At 42.4% G+C, this 24,115-nt stretch overlaps 1 protein-coding gene across 1 annotated transcript in view; it reads right to left on the bottom strand.

Moving 5' to 3' along the window:
- LRCH2 (leucine rich repeats and calponin homology domain containing 2) overlaps positions 1–24,115 on the bottom strand; it is a 2,522,829-nt gene that overhangs the window by 1,173,672 nt on the left and 1,325,042 nt on the right. Inside the window, exon 12 of the mRNA XM_044057297.1 lies at positions 22,503–22,570. Within this exon, the coding sequence (XP_043913232.1) occupies positions 22,503–22,570 (68 nt within the window). The remainder of the gene's footprint in view (positions 1–22,502; positions 22,571–24,115) is intronic.

The following is a 24,115-nucleotide window of genomic DNA, read 5'->3' as shown; positions in this document are numbered from 1 at the left end:
TTTAGTAGTTAGCTTAGGTTCCGATGAGTGGGAGGGAACCGAAGAATTAGTTCTCTTTGATGCCGGAGCCAAAGGGGATGCTGGCACCAACAGACTCCTCTTTTTCCCATGATCAACTTAAGAGGAGGAAGATGTCAAGGAAACTTCGGATTTTGATTTCCTTGGCTGACTGGACAAAGACTCAAAGGATATTTTAATTAGTCCTTTAAAGATAAGTTTATTCTTTCCTTCTATGAGGGCCCAGTGACTAAAGGCTTCACAAATAGCACAATCCTCTTTTTTTTTTTGCAATGTCATCCCATTTGGTAAAAATTCTGTACCCATGAACTACCACATAGGCAGCAATCTACTTAACACCGAATGCATGATAAGAGAATGTGGGACCCAGGTGGACAGTAGTCTCTCCTTTGATAGTCACATCACGTCACATCACCACAGTAGTCAGGAAGTCCTTCTATGTGGCACACCTCATCATAAAAGGGTTCTCATCCAGGAAAAAAGTGGTCATTGTTCCCCTCTACTCGTCACTCATTAGACCCATTATTGAGTACAAAGCCCCTTTTGGAATGTACGTCACAGGACATCTGCAGCAGCTGGAAAGGCCACATAAGTACCTCACAAATAGGATTACTTGTCTCAAACAAATGCCCTACACTGACTGCCTCAAAATACTCCAGCTTTACTCCGTAGCATATCGCCTACTCCGAGGTGATCTCTGCCTAACATATAAAGCTATGTCAAGCCCTGCGCTGCTGGACATGCTACATCTAAAGAAATCCCAATCCCTCCAAGCTACATGCTCTAGGGACCTAAACCTTGTCACCAGAATAAACAGGGCATGCTGGAGGGATAAATTCCTGCCCCAGAGACTTCCTATACTCTGGAACAAGCTACCCATCTATGTCAAGCAAAGTTCTTCATTAGCACTCTTCAAGAAAAATCCTGATGAGTGGATGGGAAATAGGAAATACACCCCAGGGATCACTTCTGTGTCTCTGCTCGACAGTGGCACAGGAAAATAACTTCCTTGGGTGGCGTAAGCCATGGAACCTTGCTGGTTAGGCTTACGTAGGCCCTTGGGCCGATAGCCTAGTACCTACCTATGAACCTATAAGTGCACTGGGCCCAAGCAATTGACGCACACCATATGCCCATCGAATTGTACATTTTATTTCCACAACTATGGCACTGCTTGAATACTGTAGTGCCTTTACCATTATCTGTCATATTGACTGGACACCAAGTCAACTTGCAGAAAAACACACACAGCAAAGAAGGAAAGGAGGAGTGGGGAGGCTACCAACAGTGGTAAGCCAGAACTACCAAGAGGTGGAGAGATTCAAAGGACACTCACTCACAGAAGAAATTGAGAAACAACCTCAGCTACTACCTTTTTTTTTAAAGCAAAGAAAAACTACCAGCAATGGTAGGGAAGAACACCCAAGTGTAAAAAGAGAGGGATACCAAAAGAAAAGGAAAATATTAACTGGGTGGGTTAGAAGAGTTAAGGAAACATTTTCAAGACAGGTTTAACAAAGATTTAAGTAAAAAAAATACTAAATTACACTTGGCTGAAGAAAGAGTTTTGGCTGACACGTCCGATGTAGAAGACTGGCACACAAGATCTGAGGTAATCTAGAAAGAGGCATTCTGTCTAGGGACTTTGCTCGAGAGGTTTTGGTTCTTGGAATCTGTTACAAGAGTCAAGCCAGTCCTGAGGATCGGAACAGAGTCCCATATGTAAAAAATAAATGAAGACTGACATCAGATCTCATCTTTTTATAGGTTCACAGCTGAATACTAAGGTAACTGGCCTGAAGGGCCATTGTAAGCCTACCAGTGTTATCCCATTTGGGATTTAAATTGCTCTTACAATGATTTTTATTGCTATATTTCCCTTTTGTGAACGATACTGTTGAATACTGAAAGGTGACCCTGCTGCAGGAGAAGGCATTTACTCACTGCATTTGTTCATTAGTAGCATGAAAGGCAGTCTTGTGGTAAATTTCTTTATTCCTATCCATTCATCTTAAGTTGCTTTTGAATAGCAACAGGGATCAGCTTTGTTTTACATGGAAAGATAGCCTGTTCCAGAGTAGTAGCAGCCACTGGGATATGCACCTGTCCCTCAAACCATTTTGTTTATATTGCAAAAGAGGTTAAGATCTCTGGATTGGGTATTTCTGATCAACACTTGACTTGTGGATATGCAGCAGGTCCACAAGTACTAGGCTAGAGGATGCCATCACCTGTGGATATAGTCTATGAGAGATGGCATATATGAATACAGCTTTGAGATGGTCTGCATGGCTCATGAGATTTATTTCTTGTATTCTCTGTAGGGTCTCTTACTTGTTGCATATGTCTGGACATGTACACATCAAAGGAAGCATTATATTCAATGATGGGCCTGATGAGGCTGAGTACAGTGGAACAATGATATCTCTGGACCAAGGTGTTATCTCTTTGCTTAAAAGTTGAGAAATATAAGAGGACATCCTCACAACAGCAGACACATGTTGGTCAAATGCTAGGCTACTGTTTACACATGTCCCCAAATCTAACTACTGGATTGCCAATTTAGTAGTTTCCTGGGGCAGTCACTTACCCAAATGACACAATAATGAACATTTTAGATTTTAGCTTTAGTCCATGACTCTGGCATTATTTACTTATTTTTTTACAAGCTTTTACAGATTACAGTCATCTGCAAAATTGGTCTACCAAAATCACTTGTTTGGACTTCTAAGATTATGCCAAACAAGAATGGTCCCAGCACTGTGCCCTGTGGGACTCCAGTAGTGACTGGCCTTTTTAAGGAGGCAGCTTCCCCTACCTTGACTTCCTGTGTCACATCTGTGAACCACATGGTAATCCAGTAGGTAATGTAGTGGTTTATTCCTAATTTACTAAGCTTTTCTACAATCCCTGAGTGGGGTTACTGTGTCAAAAGCTTTGGCCATATCTAGGTAGGTGGTGTGTACTATCTTCCCTCTGCCTATTCCTTTGCTGATTCTTTTGAAAAGGTCTACTGTGTTAAGCAAACATTATCTGCCTTTGACAAAGCCAAACTGGGATGGGTCCAGTGTTTGTAGTTTTCCAGTGTCCTTACTGATCAATTCCATGACAAGTCTTGCTATGGCTTTACATATATGGTCAGACGTATGAGTCAGTGGATGGCCTTCCCTTGTGCAGTGGAAGAAGTCTGTTGTTGCCCTCTATTCACTTAGTGCAAAGCCTGTTTGGAAGCTGAGGATGAACAGTAGTGTTAGGGACATGGAGAAGTCATGTATTATGCTATTCAGAATACATCCAGGGATATTTTCAGGACCTACAGATGCAGTACTTTTGGCTTTTGAGACAGCTTCCAGAACTTGGTCCTGTGTGATAGCTGGGGGTACATTGGTTTCTGACATTTCTTGAGTGCTATTTGGGGGTGAGGGGTGAAGCTGGAGATTAATTTATTGAACAGCAGATTTGCTATACCTTCAGCTTTAGTATAGGTGGCATCATTCACAATCAGTTCAGTGCACTGCTGCATAGTAGCACTTCTAAGATTATGGGCACGGATGAAGAAAGTCCTGCGGTTGTCCTTGTCCTGGGAGGCTACTTTTGCCTCAAATTTGGCCTTGGTGGTTTTAATTAGACCCCTGAGCTACTTATTTAATTTAATGAGGGAACTTCCAATATGACAAGTGTTGCACTTCTTATTTTTGACCACAATTCTCCTCCTTTTATTGTTAACCTTAATGATAACGTGGTTCCACCAGGAAGGTTTGTTCTTAGGGCCTGCCTTGCTCATTTCAACTGGGTAGAGCTGTTTCTATGCAGTTATTTATACACTGATATAAGTTAGTGGTGTATGTTTCCCCAGAAGCCGTACAGTTTTGTGGGTTGGGGGAGATTCAAAAATTGCCAGGGTAGCACTTAGAAGTAGGAAGCCTGCCTTGAAGAAATTTATAGAAGTACTAAACATAGTGTAGATCTCAGGCTTTACTTTTACTTCAAGATGGTCCACTTTGTGGTCGCACCAGACAAGTAAGGATGTTATACAAGGGATGGAATACAATTCTTCCACATCCTAGACAAGATTAAAGATGGATGCTGTTTCCCCTAATGGGTACTCTGACCAGCTGATCCACAGCATTTTTGTTAAAATCCAGTAATCTTTGGATTTGAGCACTAGTGATGGTATATATTTCCAGCCTATAGCTGTGTAGTTGAAGTCACCAAAGAAGATGATCCTGGATTTAATACTGAGCGACTTCAGTTCACATAAGTAGGCACTGTGGCATTCTTGGGTTGTAGAGGGCATTCTACAGCTACCTAGAATATAAGGAACTTTGATGATGGTGAGTTCGACATGGAGAAGCTATAGGGCATCATGCTGCTTTTCCAGCATTAATGTGAAGTCTGTTCTCCACCTTTTTTCCTACCTTTGTGTTAACTAGTCTAAATGTATGAAAGGTATTCCAGCCCTGCAGAGCTGGAGTAATCTCCACTGATTTAAAACATGTCTTGGTCATTACACAAACATTTATGTCCTCCAAGGTGAAGAAGGCTTGCAGGAAGTGGAGTTTCTTGCTTAGGATCCTAGCACTGATCAGTAGTACCATCATCTTTTCCTTTGCTTGTTTTATTATGTTGGTAGGTTTATCTGGTTGGCATCGTCTAAAAAGACACCATGGCTACAGACACTGTTTTAGACAATATTAGAAAGCCTAGAGGGGGGACAGGTGCAGACCATCCCTCGCAAGGCAGCATGACCCATCAATCATATCCTCTCAAGCTGACAAATATTGTACTCTCTTGTGATGGCAACAAAGACAAAGGAATACACTAGGATAATGACCACATGGGCCTTTTAAGCCTAGTCATGCATCCCAAATGTAGCTGACATGTTATAGGAACCTTAAGATTATTTTAAGGGATACATGTAGGCTTGGGCGGTCTAGCATTTACAGGCTGCCTTTGTCCATTAGGGATACAGGTACTAGACCAGGAGTGAATTTCCAATTTCCTATCCACTGGTCCAAGTTACAACTGAATTGTTTTAGGGAAAAAACTGCTATACATGGATGTGATGTCTGTTCTGGAGAGGGGGTAGTGAGACACATGCAGGTGAATTACTGAAGCATCATCCTTGGAGAAGGAAGAATGCTGCTCAATTCTACACACATACCTTCCTGGGACATGCAGTACGAGAGTTCCATCAGGTTCTCTCTTCATATCATCCAAACAGGTACATCTTAGCTTGTTTACATACAGATGTATAATGTCAGAGTCACACTGGTACTTGCTGATCAAGAACTTAAGTGCAAGCATAAGCTGATGAATCCTGGCAGCAAAAAAGCAAATGGCTGTCACCCTTTCCTTAATCAGCCTGGTGAGCGCTGCATCAATATGCCGAACAATGGAGTCAGCTATCATTATGATACTTAGTTGGGCTGATATCTGCCTTATGGGCTCAATATCCTTAACACTGGGACCAAAATGTTATGTGAGATAGTAAGCTTTGCAGAGCTCTAGAGATTCTGGATGTGTTTATTGCCCTTACTACATTTTGGAGGTATTTGTGGTTTGGTCAAGTTTAGCTTTAGAACCCCCATCCCCATTTGACTGTGTTTTTATATAGAATGTGGGAAGGTGCATTTTGGGAGAACTGTTAATGATCCTGGTATCAGTATTGTCTGCGTATGAGATTTTGGTCTCCAATGACATTATATATGTACACTATTCACACTGCATTACACTGAGTAATAGGGTAGTCATCATTGAGAATTCCTACATAGTCTCAAGATGCTGATTTCAAACAAGTTAGTTACAGTAATTCTGTGAAAGTGCAGGTCCTTGGTTTCAATGTGTCTGATTTTCAGGGTAGGGAGGTAATTGCACTTGATTCTGAGGGGCAGCAGTGATGGTGCCTGATAAGGGAGGTAGTCTGTGGTGTCTATTTACTTTTTATGGTTGTGAACCTTAGTTATCCTGGGCTGGAGGGACCACTACACTTAGCACACCTTACTGCAGCTTAGCGCAATTCACAGTGGCCACAGGTTAAGACCACTGAAGACAGTTTGGGTAGCCAGACCTCTTATAGAAAAAAAGGCTATTGCACATACTACCCCCACTGTTGAGCAGGTTTTAACACAGTGCTGCAAAACATCCACACCTGTGTTTGAACCCCTGCCTTTTTTTGAAGGTTACATTCCATATGACACTGTATTAGCAAGGCATGCCACTGAAGCATCGTGGAGCCATACTTTTTTTTAAGGTGAGGCTGTATTGGCAAGAAAGCAAACTCTGAATTAAGACATGACAATGTAAAGCGTGTTTTAAAGACTTGACATTTTAAGATGTGAACAACCAACAGAAGACAAACAGTGTTACTCCTCTATTTATTTATTTATTTTACATTTCATTTTACATTTGTTGACCGGGCTAGTCTAGCTGGATATATGTCCATTTTCAGTAGAGGCCCGTGGAGATAAGCTCCGCTTTTATAATTTTAATGATACTAAGTTAAAAAACATTAAGCACTACATGTAAACATAATAACATAATACTAAGATAAAAACATTTTTGACATTGATACTGGTGATGTGGTACAAAAAGTGATGGAATGACAAAGTATTGTAGAACATGACATTCATGAAGTATACAATAAACATGTACAGAGAGAGGGATTAAGGAATAAATCAGCTGAAAAAGAATGTAAACTTAGTCAGGGGTGAAATAAGTCAGTTGTCAAGAAGTAAAGTTAGTCAGGATAAGTACAGGAGCACAGCCATTGTGTTTTGAGGTAAAGCTTGAGTTTCTTTTTAAAGGGAGACTTTGAGGGAATAGAAGAAAGCTCAGAGGGAAGCAGGTTCCAATCTTTTCCAACAGTGTTTGAGAAGAGAGAGTCTCCGGCCTTGTTGTTTGACTTGAAAGAGTCTATAAGAAGTTTGTGTGCAGATCTCAGGGACTTTAGGTTGTGGTATGGGCGAATCAGACTGGATAGTATAGGTGTTTTGTCAGGTTGATAAAGAATTTGATGGGCTATGCTTAGCTGGTTAATTTTTAGTTGCTGTTGATATTCCAGCCAGCCTAGTTGTTTTAAATTAGTACAGTGGTGGGTTCTGTACGGGTTTCCTGTGGCAAATCTGGCTATGTTGTGGTAGGAGTTCTCTAGTTTTGACAGATTTTTTTTGACAAGTTGGTAAAAATGGGGGAGGCATAGAGAAGGGGTGAGATAAGGTGGGAGTGGGCTATAGTTGTTCTAGATTCTGGAGTGAGGAAAGGTTTGATTCTGTAAAGAGAGCCTATTTTTTATTAATGGTTTTTAGTGTGTTGTTAATATGGGCATCGAAATTAAGGTTGTTGTCAATGGTAATGCCTAGTAGTTTGGTAGTAGACTCTTGTGATATAAGTGTGCCATTTGTTGATGTTATAGTAAAATCAATGAGGGGAGATTTGCTCGAAGGTGTGAAGAGGAGCAGTTTAGTTTTTTTAGGGTTGAGTAGTAGACAATGCTGGGAAAACCATTCTTCTACAGAGTTAAATATGTGTTGTGTGAGGGAGTGAAGGTGTGATACAGATGTGGCTGAACAGATAAGCGTTGAATCATCTGCGTACTGTATACATGTGGCTTGGGGAGCTACTTGGTGTAGGTCATTGATAAATAAAGAAAATAGGAGAGGACCCAGTATAGACCCTTGTGGGACACCAATGTTGACAACTATTTCCTATTCTATGGCTAACCTGGTCTTCTAGACTTTATTTTAATAAAGTCTGCAAGTTTGATAAACAGTGAATGAAACAAGAAAATTTGACTATGGAGTACACCAATAAAGCACAGCCATTAAAAGTACAAGTTGTATTAGTAAACTTATCTTAACCAGAAGACGTTCAAATGATCACTGCTGCAGAAGCCTTACCTATATGGTTTATATCCTGTTAAGGATATAACAGCTGAAGGGCTGTTACATTCTGATATATATAACAGCCAGACAGCTTTCAATGCTTCAAAGGCACCTTTTCAAGTTCCCAAACCATTTGTCAACTCAAGCTGATCTAAGTAAAAAGACTTATTTGGGCACTAAACCGGTCAGCACTTTTGTTCTGTCAAGATAGTACCGAAGCAGTCTGTGGACATCAAAGATATGGACTATTCTTTCTCCCTCATGTTTAGATTCTGTAAAAACAAGAAAATGGACAGCTTGCCTCAAGGTAAACTTGGATACCATTTTAAGCAAAAAAGAATGACGAGTTCAAGTAAAATCCATCTTTATGTAAACTGAGACATGGTTGACCCACCATAACAGCCTGTAGCTCATTTACTCTGTCAGCGCAATCACAAACTGTTTTTCAAGATAAGAACCTCAAGTCAGTCTGATGAGCAGGATAAAATGGGAGTACAAGGCAGTTTTTCCAAGACCGAATTTTGATCCCTAGGAGAAGCTATATGTATTCTTGAGAGCTTGTGCAGCAGCCCTTTCAAAAAATATTTTCACAAGAGATTGCACTGAAAGAGAGGGATACATGTGATTATGTACTGAAACAGACAAATGAAACGTGATGGAAGAATAAGACAGGCCAGATGACACTGACTCACAAATACAGAACCAGGGAAAAACTAGCCCAGAAAAGGTACTAGTCCCTGTTTTTCCACTAAATAGAAAATCTTTTCTATTTACTAATATATGACCTTCTAGCTGCAGGTTTTCTTGCCTCCTTTAACACTTATTGCAAGTCCTCAGAAAAAAGAATCTTAACACCTTTTAGGCACACATCATCCTTGCAGTTAGTTGCAGTTGGGATGTGCTAAACACCCATTGTCTTGTGTCAGCAAGTCTAGTCTCTGGGAAAGCATGTGGTAATTCCCCTTATCCATTTCCAAAAGAAAAATGAGCCACTGTTGCCGGAGTTAAAAGGGAGGGGTCAAAATGATCTTTGGAGATTTCTTCAGAATCTTATGAGCGAAGATGTTAGCAGAAAGGGTGGAAAGCATACAGGAAAATTCATACCAATGAAAAGTAAAAGCATCAGTCTTCCAGGGCTTCTTCCATATAGTCATGAAAAAGAATTTTGCCAAATGAATGTTGGGAGTAGAGGCAAAAAAGATCTATTTGAGATGTTCCCCATAGCTGGATCAATTCCTGGAAGACTCCCTGATTCAACTTCTATTAGTGAGAGTTTGCCCTGGTCCTGCTCAGCTTGTCTGCCATACAAATTTGTCCTGACAGAATGTAAGACACCTGTAGAATGAGACTGTCCTGAAAAGTTATATCTCAGGCTACCATGGCTAGTCTGAACTAAGGGTAAGATCTGTTTCATCCATGGTTTATGTACCACATCAATGTAGTATTTTCTGTAAACAATTGCAATGTTCCAATGGACTATAAATTGAGAGCAGTGAGAGCATTTATGAGTGCCAACATCTGTTTTTTCTGTTCCCGAGACCCTGGACTTTTATCCCCGCTGGCACTGCTTCTCAAGTAAGGACTAATGCATCTGCTGCTACAGACTGTGCTGGAGCTGGAAGGGAAAACGTGAGACCTGGACTGTAACGAAATTGGTCACTCCACCAAAATACCACCCTTTTCACAAAGCCCACAGCTGGAATTGGGAATGTTAGGGGATGCTGATGTTGGGACCATATAGGTTTAAGGTACCAATGAATTTCTACTGTGCAGTCATGCCAATGGAATCATGAGAATTATATATACCACGAGACCCAGAATCCTGAGAAATTCCAAAGCTGAGACTGTAGTCCGAGTAGAAAACTCAGGAATAGATCTAAACACAGATATTCTTTTTTCTATGCAAGAAAAGCTCTTTGAACTGAGGTATCTAGGAAACACCCAAGAAAAAAAACAATCATGCAAAAATGAGTCAAACAAGACCTCTGTATGTTCTCCTCGAACCCCAGTCTGTGTAGGGGATTTCTGACCAAGGTACAGATTCCTGACATGTTGAAAAAAACTGCAAAGATAAGTAAGTATCTAAATAAGAGACAATATGAATACTTTGCAAAGACGATCACAGAAGCTAGATACTTTGCGAATATCCTTGGAGCAGTGGATAGACCGGAATGCAAGTCAGACAACTAATGTGATCCACAAACCTTAAGAAACAAGTGAAATCTCACTCTATAGGAAGGTGATTAGAACTTTCTATAGAATGCCCGCAGAAAATGGAAAATAAAAATATGCCCTCAGTTTTGAAGAAAATGAACTAAGAGAAGAGTTGCTTGATTTAATAAAAGATAGACATATTAAGATCAATGAAAGAAATAGACTGCAGAAGGTCAGTAAAACCCAAAAAGTCAGAAGTTTGATAAAACAAATGAACACAGTAATTAGGACTGTCCACAGAGATCCATGGGCTAGAACAGAAGTAAAAAGTATATACTACTGTGCAGCTAAATTAAATACTGAAAGTCCTACTGCAAGAACACAGGGTAGTGAGGGAAAGGAAAGGGAAAAGTCAATTACCATCATGAAGTATCGAATAGAGAAAACAAAAAAGCAATTAAGACAAGAAGTGTCACTGCTAGAAGAATACAGAAGAGGGAACAACACAACAAAAATACTTAAAGCTAAACATAATAAAAGCAATACACAGTATTGGAATAGACCAGGATCTATCATGCACCACCGCAAATGAGCTAAAAATCTCAGCACAGACGGAAAAACTTAGAAGATACACGGAAAAATATAAAGAAAAAGTGCAAAATAAGCAATTTATTGATGACCCAAAAATGTTTTAGAGAGAGTTGGGAAACAAGGTAAAAGGAATTGAAAGACCACCAAAAAAGAAGAAATATATACATTTTGGATAAGTATTTATGAAGATCCTGTGGAACACAACAAAGATGGTAAATGGACAGAAGAAATAAAAGAAAGAATAAGAAGTTTAAACGTACAAGATATGAAATGGGATGAAGTAACAGTCAGAGAAATTAAAACAAAGTTAAGAAAAGCCTCCAAATGGAAAAACCCTAGACGCAGCACCTAACTTCTGGTTAAAAGTATTAGCATCTTTGCATGAAGGTTTAGCTATGAGTAAGAACTATTTATATGCGCACCCTGAACAGACACCAACCTGGCAAACAACAGGAAAAAACAATGCTACTACTTAAGAGTGAACCTGCAAGCTACCCTAAAAACTATAGACCAGTAACTTGCCTTCCGACGACATATAAACTATACACTGGAACTGATGCCGACAGAGTTTATAGTCATTTAGAAGGAAACTCAATTATGGCAATAGAACAAAAGGGCAAAAAACGAAAGTCATATCAAACAAAGGATCATTTGTTGTTTAAATAAAGTCATAGTGGAGAACTGTAAAAAGGGGAAGAATCCAAGTATGGCATGGATTGACTACAAAAAATATTTCTAATAGTGTCTCACATTCATGGATAAAAGAGTGCTTAAAAATATACATGATAAACCTTACACTGATCGACTACATTGCAGTGACCATGAAACAGTGGCAGACCACTATGCAATTAAACCATGATAAAGGACAAATTATTATTCCAGGGATAAAAATTCAAAGGGGGATATTCCAGGGTGACTCTGTCACCAGTGTTATTCTGTCTTGCCCTTAATCCATTAAGATGCCTACTTAACAGCTTAGGCCATGGCTATAATTTGTCTCCTATTAAACAACAAAGTGTAAAGACTTATCTTCTCTTTGTCAATGATTTAACTGTATAGCTCATCAGGTGAGTTACTGAAAACACAACTGCAAGTAGTCAAAACTTTTTCAGATGATATAAAAATGTCATTTCATCTTGATAATTGTGCAAAAGCAACCTTTAAAGCAGGAAAACTGAAGCACCCAGAAAACATCAGTTTGGGACAAGAATGTAATATCAAAAACAGAAACAGTGCAGTGCGAAAATACAAACTCAAACCATAAAAATAAAGGAATATGCACTGTAACAAGGGCATATATGGTTAAAAGCCTTTATTAGAACACAATATGAATATTAAGTGCTTTTGTACCTACAACCTGGGACTTCATCAGAATACACAATTGCCCATTACAGATAGTTTAAATATCACTACTTCAGCCACAACAGGTTGATTAATGGTCCAATCATTTATCTTGAATCACTATGCATCAACCATATTACATCTTAACCTCTGGCTTTTAAATATGGGTTGATGCATAGTGATCCGAGGTAAATGACTGGACCATTAATTAACCTGTTGTGCATTTTCTTTTATTTTTATGGTAAAAGAGTGTAATATAAAAGAACTTGAGCAAGAAGTATATAAATATTTGGGAATTGATGAAGGATCAACAATAAAACATGAACAAATACGAATAAAACTTAGTAAGGAATTCTTTAGAAGACTTAGATTAATCCAGAAAACAGCGCTGATATCTAGGAACAAAATCCAAGCAATAAACCAATTTGCTCATCCTGTCCTAAATTACAGTTTTGGAGCGAATGACTGGCCCCAAACGTGTTGAACAGATTAGACAGGAAAACAAGAAGGATGCTTCATGCTCACCAAATGATTTATAAAAATCAGTGCATATCAAGATTATATATTCCCCGTTCCAAAGGAGGGATGGGCCTCCTTGAAACTGATCACATATACAGATCTGCAATAGTGGGACTCCACACATGTCTGCTGACCTCAAGACTCAAACATAGTGAAAGTTTTGAAACATGAAGAGAATAAATCTAAGAATACTTCTCTGCTTAATCTAGCAGAAGCATATTGGCATCAAGCAGGAATGGAAATCAAACCAGAAGTAGATAGAAATCAGACAGCAACTGAATGTGCCAAAAAACAAAAGAAAGAATATAAAGTGAAGGACCAGATGAGAAAGCAAGAAATGTGGAAAATGCATAAATATAGCTGCAAGTGTAGCAAACTTCTGGAAGAACCTCATGCTGATCAGGAACGAACACAGGAATGCTTAAGAAGAAGCCAATCAAACCAAGAGATGAAAGGTTAATACTGGTGGCCCAAGATAGTGGGCTGTGTACTTGTTGGTTTACAAAGTCCATTGAACATGTGGGAGAAAGAGACAAATGTAGGTTTTGTAAAACCGAATTGGAAACAGTCGCACACCTCGTTTTATTAATGGCAGAAGGACTGTATATTGAAAGGCATAATAATGTGGCAAGATTGTTGCACTGCGGATTGTGCAAACATTATGGTAATGAAGTGGCTGAAAAACACTGGAAACATGAGCTACAAAGCATCATAGAAAATGATGAAGTTTACATCACATGGGATCACCCATTACCAACAGTTCAAAAGACAGATGCTAGAAAACCAGATATAGTGGTCCATGAAAAAGAAGACAGAAGTAGCAAAGATCATTGAAATTGCTACAAGTGACTACAGTGTCTTGCGTACAGAGAGGCACAAAGTGATAAAATATCAGGATCTGCAGGCAGAAATTAATACAATGTGGAAAAAAAGATACCCAGACAGTTCCAAATAGTAGTAGGAGCAATGGGTCTTATAAAAAATAATCTACAATCATATTTAGATATGTTACCAATGCATGTAACCCAGTATGAATTGCAGGAGTAATTAGTGGGCGCACTGTGGGTGCTGCAAATAGCACTTTTGGCTGACATCAAAGACTGAAATACTAATTTCATGAACTTTAATCATACTTTGACTTAGGAATGGGGTCCATTCCCGTCATGTTATTAGAAACCCAAAAGATATGGAGAAATTAAAAAAATAGAAATGTGATTAGCATCTTTTAAATCTAAGGTCACCAGAAAACACAAATGGGGAATGACACGTAATAAGTTGTGAAGGTATAACATTTTGAACTTGGGCACCATCACAAACATGTTTAGAAAGGAAAGATCCAGAAATGTTCTCCATGAATTTTCTTTTTTTGGCACTAGAAACATTCCTGAATTAAACTATTTCTTTGCTGTGAAAGAGGAAACCAGTTCTATCACATGTGATACAACAGGTGCTGAAGACTGGAAGGAAAAGAGGAGTTTGGTCTAGCATGAGGGGGATTCCCTTGGAAAGAAGGGAAAAACTCCCACTGCCATCTCCAACACCTTAATGTATTATGCTGAGAACTCATGTGTCTGAAATTATCTGCTGACAAGGAGAGAAATGGAGGATCAGACTTTCTGTAACAATTTAAGGTGTGCCAGGGAGGGAAGTCTTGCTGACTGTCTTTTATGCTCAGTGTTCTACCTTTCTCTGTGGAACCTCTGTTTCTGCTTTTTAAACATTTACTTAGCAGTGGTCTGCTGCATTCATTTATTTTGCTTTTTAAGAAAGGTTGAAGAGGTAGCATTAAAAAACCCATGACAAACTTGAATAAGGAAAGCTGAAAAATCTGAGAGATGCACTAAAGCTTACCTCCCGCATCACACACTTTAAAGACCTCTGTGGCAGATGGGCTAAAAACTCACTCCCCGTCTAACAAAGAATTAAACATTTCAGCTTTGGCATCTTCTGGAATATTTTGAGTATACAAACAAGGAAACCTCCTCACAACAGTTCCAGTGGCAGCAGTTCTGGAAATGGCATTAGCAAAATCATAACATTTAAAAGAGTGGGTAGCCACTTGAGATAAAGAAGCAATTATGTTATACAAAGATGTTTTTCCCAAGATAAGGAAACAGCTGTCAAAATATTCATTACAGAAGACTACAATTTTTTCCAAATCTATCAAAAGTTTTCCCATTATTGCCACAGAAATAACTACTGGTCTGATCTAGCATTAGTGTAAAAACGTATAAGACTGAAAAAGTTTATGAAAATATCTGCTTTCTTGGGGGCAGGAGTTTGGCTGTCATAAAAAAATCCTTCCAATGATGTATGAACAAGAGTTACTAGTGTAGATTGACAAAAATGCGGTTGTATTGATTTATAATACATCTTCAATGACAGTGGAATGTCATTATGTTCCCATTGGAACAATGGGTTCTTTCTGGAAAAAGTTTCCAAAAAAAAGAGAATCCTTCAATGAGACAGAAAAGCCACACTCTCTTTGGAATACGAGTCAGAGACCTGAGCAGACAAAATAGAGTTATGTCCCTTAACGATCATTTTCTAATTCAAATTCATGAACCTGTTCAGAAAGTGAAGAATCATATTTTTTTCTCTTGCCAGAAACAGCTGAAATGAAAGGATCAAGAGCCTAAACTACATCATGATCTCAGCCTAATAAATCACTTCTGCCTAGAGTAACTGAAACAGGGGATGATGTACACAAGATTTTGCTTCTTTTTTACAAGAATTATTAAATAAGCAAACTCATTTTTGCTAGGCAAAATCTTCCAAGGGAAATGTAATCTCTTCTGGTAGGAAGAGAGAAATTTCCCTTGCTCATTCTCTCAGGACAATCAACAATGGTTCTACCTTGCTCACCAAGGGCACTTCAACAGCTACTTAGAACATGTCTAACCCCTAGTTAATGGTGGATTAAAGACTACACCAGAAAGAACCAAGGAAAAAGAAGAATAGTTTGAGGAACCAAAAATGGCCACAGCAGATGCATATTGCAGCTGATGCACTTAAGCAGGCTGCTGGAATGACAAAGGCTATTTATTAAATTTCTTCTTTTTTTGTGTCCGATAGAAGAAAGAACCAAGGAAATGCTTGGTTGTTTCATGGTAAAGCCGAAAAAGGTGCCAGATTTCCAGGGAAGCCTGGAGCAGTAGTCTGTAAACAGGTAAGTAATAAAGTCTCTTTTTCCACAAAACAACAAAGTAAAAAAAAACACTTTAAACACTTGCCCCAGCCTCCAAAAGTAAAATAACACATTACCTCAGAAAAAGTAGTTTAAAATTAGTTTTAACAACTTTTTTCCATAAATGAAAAACATAACACTTCTATTTAAAAGTTACTAAAAGTCACACGATAGTCAATAAAAACACTTTTTCCACATTAAAATTTATAATTTCACAAAGTTCAGTTTCTGTTAAAAAGTAAAATTTGGAAGTGTTTTTTTATCTCTTCAAAGGGAACTTACCTGCCCAGCAATGAGAAGTGTTAGCTAACCACTGATCTTTAAAAACTCACAAGAGTAGACTGCTCTTTGGTGGCAGGAAAGCTCTGAAGGGCTTGATGCTCAAACCACTCTTTCCATCAGCTCAAGTTGACTAAATGATCTGGGTGTGTGGAAGGTGTCCTTGAAGCTTTGGAAGGTGTTTGGCTGTTATATGCTTAGCAAGATATAACACATTTAGCTAAGGCAACTGCAGCAGTGATCACAGTGATGAACACTGTAGGGTTCTTTGTTCTGTTCTGTTCCACATTTAAAAAAAGAAGTTATGTACTCACCATAATGTTCCATCTGAGTAGGTACTTCATTTGTCTGCAACCTGTGGGTATCGGATCCGACCTCGGATCCAAGCCGGCAGCTTTCCAAGCTACAAGATCCGAGCTCCTAGCTCCTCCCCGTACCCATAATCCCCTGCTACATGCTGTATTACCTCAGATCGATTTTTGCCCCATCACACAACTCATAACTTCGACAGAGGAATACACCAGATCTAACTTCCTGATAAGAGAATTTCAGGAGACAGAGATCCCGACAAAGGTTCGGGGGATGGCAGGGGGGGGTCGGTTGCAGACAAATGAAGTACCTACTCAGATGGAACGTTATGGTGAGTACATAACTTCTTTATCTGAAGTAGTTGCTTCATTTGCTCTGCAACCTGTGGGACAGAGTCCCCAGCTACCTAGGAACAAACCTGGGTGGCCTTTACGGAAGGATATTCCGAAGCACCGCGGAGCCAAAGGAAGCCCTACCTCTCGAAATCATATCTAGTTTATAATGAGAAATGAACGTATGAGAAGAGGACCAGGTAGCTGCTGAACATAAGTCGTCCAAGGGAACCCTGGACCAAAAGGCTGCTGAGGTGGCCATAGACCTTGTAGAATGAGCGCGAATTCCAATAGGAGCTGGTTTGCCTGAAGATATATACCCGTGAATTATGCACTGACAAATCCAATTTGCTACGGTCACTTTGGAAATGGCTCTACTCATGGCTGATTTTGCAAAGGACACAAACAACTGGTCCGACTTGCGAAAATCCTTAGTCCTGTGCAAGTAAAAACGCAGTTGTCTGTGTACATCCAGTTTATGCAATTTGTATTCCCCCTCTATTCTGAAAATTTGGGAAGTACACGGGTAAATTTATTGACTGATTGATATTTGACTCTGAAGCCACCTTAGGCAAGAAAGATGGGTTAGTCCTGAGGGACACACTATCCTTGTGAAAAATGAGGTAAGAGGGTTTCATACACAGTGCTTGAAGTTCTGAAACCCTCTTGGCCGAAGTAATAGCCACCAAAAAGGCCGTTTTCCAAGACAAGAATTTTAATGGAACTGAGGCCGCAGGCTCAAAGGGTGGACTTGTCAGGGCTTGTAAGACTAAAGTCAAATCCCATGGGGGTACCACAGCTTTCACAGGCGGCTTCAAAAGAAAGATGCCCCACAAGAAAGTTTTGCATAATTTTGTAGATGCCAAGGACCCTAAGCCATCTCCCACATGAAAATGGGAGATGGCTGCTAACTGCACCTTAACCGCAGAAGCACTTGCTCCCTGCCGAAAAATTAGCGACAGGAAGTCCAGGATAGTTGGAATAGGAACTGTAAATGGATCCAGGCCCTTGTCTTTAGCCCATATGGAGAAACGTTTCCATTTACTATTGTAAATTTTCCTGGTAGCCGGCTTATGAGCCGCGACCAGTATGGCCTTTACAGGAGATGAGATACCGGGAGTCCTAGCCATCAGTGGAACTGGATCAACCAAGCCGCAAGCTTGAGGTTCGCCAGGTTCGGGGTCGAGTATCCTGCAGGATGCGAGATCAGGTCTGGAATGGGATCCAGTATCCATGGAGGAGTCACACTGCGAGACCGCAGATAAGGAAACCAGATCTGGCGAGGCCAGAATGGGGCTATGAGGATAACTCTGCTCCCCAACCGATAGGCTTTCTGTACGAACTTTATCATAAGCGGGAGGGGTAGATAAGCATAAAGGAGACTGGGAGGCCAAGCATGAACTAGAGCGTCTCTGGGATTTTCCCCTTCGGGGGGGAAGTATTGCGAAGTACTCGCTGCATTTTGTGTTTAATGGAGAAGCAAAAAGATCGCAGCGAGGCCAACCCCATTTGCGGAAGATCTGCTTCGAACAGATGGATTGAGAGACCACTCGTACGGAGTGAGAATTACTAATATGTTGGAACTTCCCGGAATGTGCGTTGCTACCAGAAACCGGTTGGTGGATCTCGCCCATTCCCAAACTCTCATAGCCTCTCGACAAAGGGGGTAAGACCTGGTTCCTCCCTGTTTATGTACCAGACTACTGACATGTTGTCCGTCTGAATTGCAATAGTCCCCAGAGGGAGAAGGTCGTGGAGAGCTTGCAATGCTAGAAGCACCGCCCTCATCTCTAGGACACTGATATGCAAATCGGTCTCTAGGGAAGTCCACGTGCCTTGGACGGTTCTGCCCGAACAACCCCCCCCCCCACCCGAGGCAAGAAGCATCCGTGGTCAACGTGGCTTGGGGCGGGGAATCACAAAGGGTCTCCCTTCCCTCAGTTCTCACGAGTGCAGCCACCAAAGAAGGGAGTCCTTGCAAACTCTGCTCAGTGGTATCGGAGTGTTCAATGGGTGGAGTAATAGCGACCAGTGAACTTAAAGGGTCCAATGCAATACCCTCATCCGTAGACGTGCATGAAGGGAGAGACCGATCGCCGCTGCCATAGACCCTAGTGCCCTCAGGACTAACTCCGCTGCTGGAGCAGGACTCTGAAGAAGGGCTAGTACCTGAAACGACAAGCTGCTCAGCCTGTCTGAAGTTAGAGTAGCTCGAGAGATACAAGTATCCAACCTGACCCCTATGAACTCCAGGACCTGAACGGGGCAAAGAAAGGATTTCTGTAGATTCACTGAGATGCCTAAGCTCTGGGAAAGAGCCAGAGTGTAATCTCTTGCCACGCAGAGCTGATGCCTGTTGGCAGTGCTAAGGAGCCAGTCGTCTAGGTATGGGAAGACCTGAATGCCCTGAAGTCTCAGGTGGGCTGCAACCACTGCCATGACTTTGGTGAACACCCTGGGGGCTGAGGTGAGGCCGAACGGAAGAACCCTGAACTGATAATGACTGGCTCCCAGCCGGAAGTGGAGAAATCTTCTGGATCGTCTGTCCATCAATATGTGGTAGTACGCATCCTTGAGGTCTATAGAGCACATCCAGTCGTTCTCCCGCAGAAAGGGGAGAATTGATTGGAGGGTGACCATCCGGAATTTTTCCTTGGGAATGAACAGGTTCAGAGCGGAAAAGTCTAGAATGGGTCTTAGGTCCCCCATCTTCTTGGGCACCAAAAAGAACCTGGAGTAATAACCAAATCCGGACTGGTCTGGGTGGACGGGCTGGATGGCTCTTTTTTCTAGCAACTTCGACACTTCTGAAGCCGCTGCCTCCCTCTGATCGGGTGGTACATCAGGGAGGCGTCTGGCCGTGGGGGGAAGGTTTATGAAGGGGATGGAATAACCTCTGGATATGATATGGAGCACCCATCGATCTGTCGTAATGGACTCCCAATTTGACAGGTGCTCCCGTCAACCGCTCCCCGACTGCCTCCAGAGAGGGACAGCCGGGTAAGCCCTCAGGGCTGCTGTGCGGGTCTGTCCGAGAAAGATTCTCTAGACCCGAAGTTACGCGGTCCCCCCTCTGCCTCTGGGCCTGCACCCACCTTGTCCTCCTCTGCCTCTAGAGGACAAGGGGTCCGAAGCTGAATGGGACTGCTGAGACTTGCGGAACCACAGCTTCTTTTGTCCCCCTCTGATTCCTTGAAAAGGATCGTTGGGAATTAGAGAAGCGGACTCCGATGGCAGACAGCGTCTTCCCGTCCTTCTTGCTTTGGACCAGCGATTCGCGAAGTCTTGCCGAAAAGCGAAGACCCGTCAAAGGGCGCATTTGCGAAGGACGCCTTGAAGGGATCCGCGAAATTGCAAAGACGGAGCCAGGTGTAATGCCGCAAGATGACCCCGGCTCCGCTGGCCCTAGCGGCTCCCTCAGTAGCATGGGAGAGTAGCCGCATGGACATGTTAGATATGGATTTTAGAGTGGCCATACGAGTCGAAAAAACATTCTTGTCCTCGACCGACATGGAGTCTGGGGGGGGGGGGCTGCAACAAATTCCTTAATCAAGTCTCGCTGTAGCCTAATGGTATGTGCCATATAGTTCAGTGCCCTTATCGAGAGGGTCGCTGAAGCAAACATCCGCTTCCCAATGCGGTCCAGCACTCGAGATTCCTTATCCGGCGGGTGAAATGAAGAACTCTCCTGGTGCGAGTTCTCTCTTGGTGGCAGCCGCCACCAACATGGCATCAACAGGTGATCCCTTGGCCCAAGACTGTCTATTCGTTGGGGGGCTAAGGACCTTGTCGGGTCGTCTCGGGATTGGCTCCACGGTGTCGGGCTCCTTCCATGCCCTGGTAGTAATTAAGTCTACCAGGGGGTCAGCCGGAGGAGACACCCAGGAGGTAGACGGGCCTGCCTCAAACGCCTCCAGGAACACGGATTCATCCAAGGAAGGTTTTTGGGCAGACCACTCCCCTCTAATACGCAACATTTCCATGATGTCTCCACAGGAGACATCTTTGGGGGGTGACGGACTCAGGGGAGTCCAGGTGCCTCCTTTTACACCTACGTTTATGAGGGACCTCCTCGGTGGGACTGTCTGAAGAGGGCTCATCAACGGGTTCTTGTTCCTCCAAGGGAACCAGCTGGAGGGCTTGAGCAGGCTGTCCCAATGGTCGGATGACGGAGGACAGACCCACATGCAGCGAGGATACGGGAGGAACCGAAGCCCAAACCGGGGACCTGGAGGACCTCGACAGTACCCTCTCCACTACCTCAAAAGCCGAAGGAGAACTACACTCGCCAGGCTCCGAAAGTAATCTCCTCGGCTCCGAGGTAGGGATCGGGGTCAGGGCCGATGCAGTCAGAGCCGAGAGAGAGGTATGCTCCGAACCCAGCGGCGCCGAAGACACACCAACTCCCACGGATCCGATGCTCAGCCCGCAGCCCCGAGAACTCGAATCCGACATGCTCGAGGGCACAGTTGGAGTCGAAGAGACCGGAGCTATCGGCGCTGACGAATCCCCGGCTCCGAAAGGGCCCAGATCTGATGACTCAGAGACCCGAAAACGAGTTGAAGAAGGAGTGATCGGAGCAAAAATGGGGGCCGCACTCCCCCCCAGAGGGGAGGGAGGCAAGAGCACCCCCATCTGCATTTGGGTCTGTATGAATCAACGCCATCATCCGATCCATGTCCGCGTTGACGAGGCTTCTGGTCGACCTAGAAGTCGTCGTCAAGGCGGGTCGGGAGGGCTGCCTCGACGACCTCAAGGGAGGCCGATACTCCTCCTCCGGCGAAAAACATGGCGAACGGCACCGAGAGGGGGAGGATCCGGAGACCCTCGAGGGAGACCTAGCCAGCTTAGATGGCGGGGCTGAGGGTTGAGTCTCAGCCTGCCTTTTCTGAGACTTGTGCCCTTCCTTGTCCTTGTGCCTCTTCTCTTTGGAGGAAGAGGCACCAGAGTCCCCCAAGCTCAAACCCAAAGAGGGAGGTTGAGTCCCCGGTTGAGCAGGGGGCGCAGAAGGCACCGGGGCTGCAAAGGCAGCCTGAGCCTGAGCGGGAGAGGAAGAAGAAGCCGATTCCTGGGGAAGCAAGCCCGCCAGGATCAGCTTATTCTTCCTGTCCCTAAGTGCCCGGGGGTTAAAGGCCGCACATATTGGGCAGGCCGTAGATAAGTGGGCCACCCCAGGCATAAAATGCACTGAGAGTGGCCATCAGCCGGAGAAAGCTTATGGACACACACAGTACACTTTGAAAAAACGGCTTTGGACCCTTCAAACATTTTGACTAACACTCACACATGCACACCCAAACACTAAGGGGGGAGGGGTGTCACACAGAAAAACACTAACTCTAAAAAAATAACGAGTATCTAAACTACGACTAAAAAATCCAGGGATACTACTCACACGTACACTAAAAAATACAATCTTCCCAGTTGAGAAAAAAGTTTAAGAAAGGTAACGATCTCACCAAAAGCCAAAGAGCTCTTCAAAGGTAGCTGCTTCAGCCGCGGCAAAAAACAATCTGAGGTAATACAGCATGTAGCAGGGGATTATGGGTAGGGGAGGAGCTAGGAGCTCGGATCTTGTAGCTTGGAAAGCTGTCGGATCCGATACCCACAGGTTGCAGAGCAAATGAAGTAACTACTTCAGATCATAGCATTAATAAAGACAGCAAAGTTTGTTTGCTCTCTAAATAGTATCAGTAGCCAGGTGCAATCCATAGGCTAAGGATAAGAGGCATACACAGTTTAACTAAAGTATTAGACACTTGCATCAACCATTAGCAATCACAAAGTCAGTAAGAGACTATGATCTGCCCTTTCCCATTTCCAAAAGTGCTATTCACAAAAGACATTCCTAGCAAAAAGACCAGTCTCATTTAAAATTTATATCAGTACCTTGGTTGGTCTCCCCAGTCTTCAACTTCCTCTCCTCTTGGAGATTTCTCCAGCTGTTTACCTCGCTCCTTAAAAAACAAAAGGAAAGGAAAAAATAACTTGGCATAATGAGTAAACATGCTAACTTTTTACTGCAATTTTGCCTCATTCTGATGAACCCTTACATCCTAATATTTAAAGTTCAGTGAGCAGCGGTGTTGCAGAACTCAACAAATACAAATACAAAAACGTGGCCAAAAACAAAGCATCTGAAATCATTTTTCTGTTGGGGCAAAGGTTAGTACACTCCTCCTTAGCAAAATCAGCTCTACAGCTGTTCATCTGATACAGAGTAGCTGTATCAGATGAATGTTCATCCACCACCTGTGATTTTCATTCAATATGTATATAAACCAATTTCTATTTAGCCAACTAACCCAATACCACACCCAGACATGTATGGCGATCACAAAAAAACAAAATAAAACACTACAGTAATGACTAATCATTCTCATGAAGTCATTCCATTTTTAGAATGTGTCATTCCAAAAGCTGAGCACATTAAAAAAAAATTAGAAGTTATGTACCTACCATAACGTTCCATGTTAGTTGTCTTCTCTCGCCTTCTTTCTTGCTGGATGGGTTCGGAGCCGATCCTCGGCTCCGACTCGGCACTTGCTTTAGCTCGAGAACTCCTTTTACCAGCTCGAGGCAACCCTATATCCCATGATGCAAGGCGGAACTACCTCAGATCTCGTTTGGCAGCTAACTGACCCTGCTAAAGACTATCCTAACGTAATTAGGAACCATGGTTCCTAAAAGAAGTCCTCATAACAATGCTGCAGAGGAAGCAATCTAATAGGAACTCTCCAAGATCTGTCCAGGCCAGGGGGAAGGAGGGAGGGACGCAAGAAAGAAGGCGAGAGAAGACAACTAACATGGAACGTTATGGTAGATACATAACTTCTAAATGTTAAGTTGTCAATCTCGCCTTCATTCTTGCTGGATGGGACCGCGTCCCTAGCACCTGTATCCCGGGTGGCTCAATGTGACTCTTGAGAACTGTGGAACCAAAACTGGCCCTATCTCTGGAGGCCAAATCCAACTTGTAATGAGACACAAAGGTATGAGGCGTGGCCCAAGTAGCTGCTGCACAAATAGTGTCAATGGGAAGTCTATCCTGAAAGGCTACAGAAGTGGATAGACTCCTGGTCGAATGTGCTTTTGGCTTAGAAGAAAGTTGTTTGCCCCTTAGAGAGTACACATAGGAAATGGTGGAAGTCAACCATCTAGATAAGGTCACTTTAGAAACTGGAAGACCTAACCTGTTTTCTGCATAGGAGACAAACAATTGGTCTGATTTTCTAATTTGTTTAGTCCTATGCAAGTAGTACCTGAGCTGACGATGAACATCCAAAAAATGCAGCTTCTGTTCAGCTCTGTCAGAATAGTTAGGAAAGAAAACTGGTAGATCAATAGATTGGTTAATATTGGCTTGAGATACCACCTTGGGAAGAAAGGAAGGGTTAGTTCTGAGCGAAACCCTATCCTTATGAAAAACCAGATAAGGTGAACGAATACAGAGGGCCTGAATCTCAGAAACTCTTCTTGCAGAAGTAACAGCCAGTAAAAAT

This window comes from Protopterus annectens, chromosome 15.part0 (genome assembly GCF_019279795.1).
Source record: "Protopterus annectens isolate FY-2018-M chromosome 15.part0, PAN1.0, whole genome shotgun sequence".
Lineage (NCBI taxonomy): Eukaryota > Metazoa > Chordata > Ceratodontiformes > Protopteridae > Protopterus > Protopterus annectens.
Note: the sequence above shows the minus strand (reverse complement) of the source record. Positions and strands in the feature narration are given on the sequence as shown.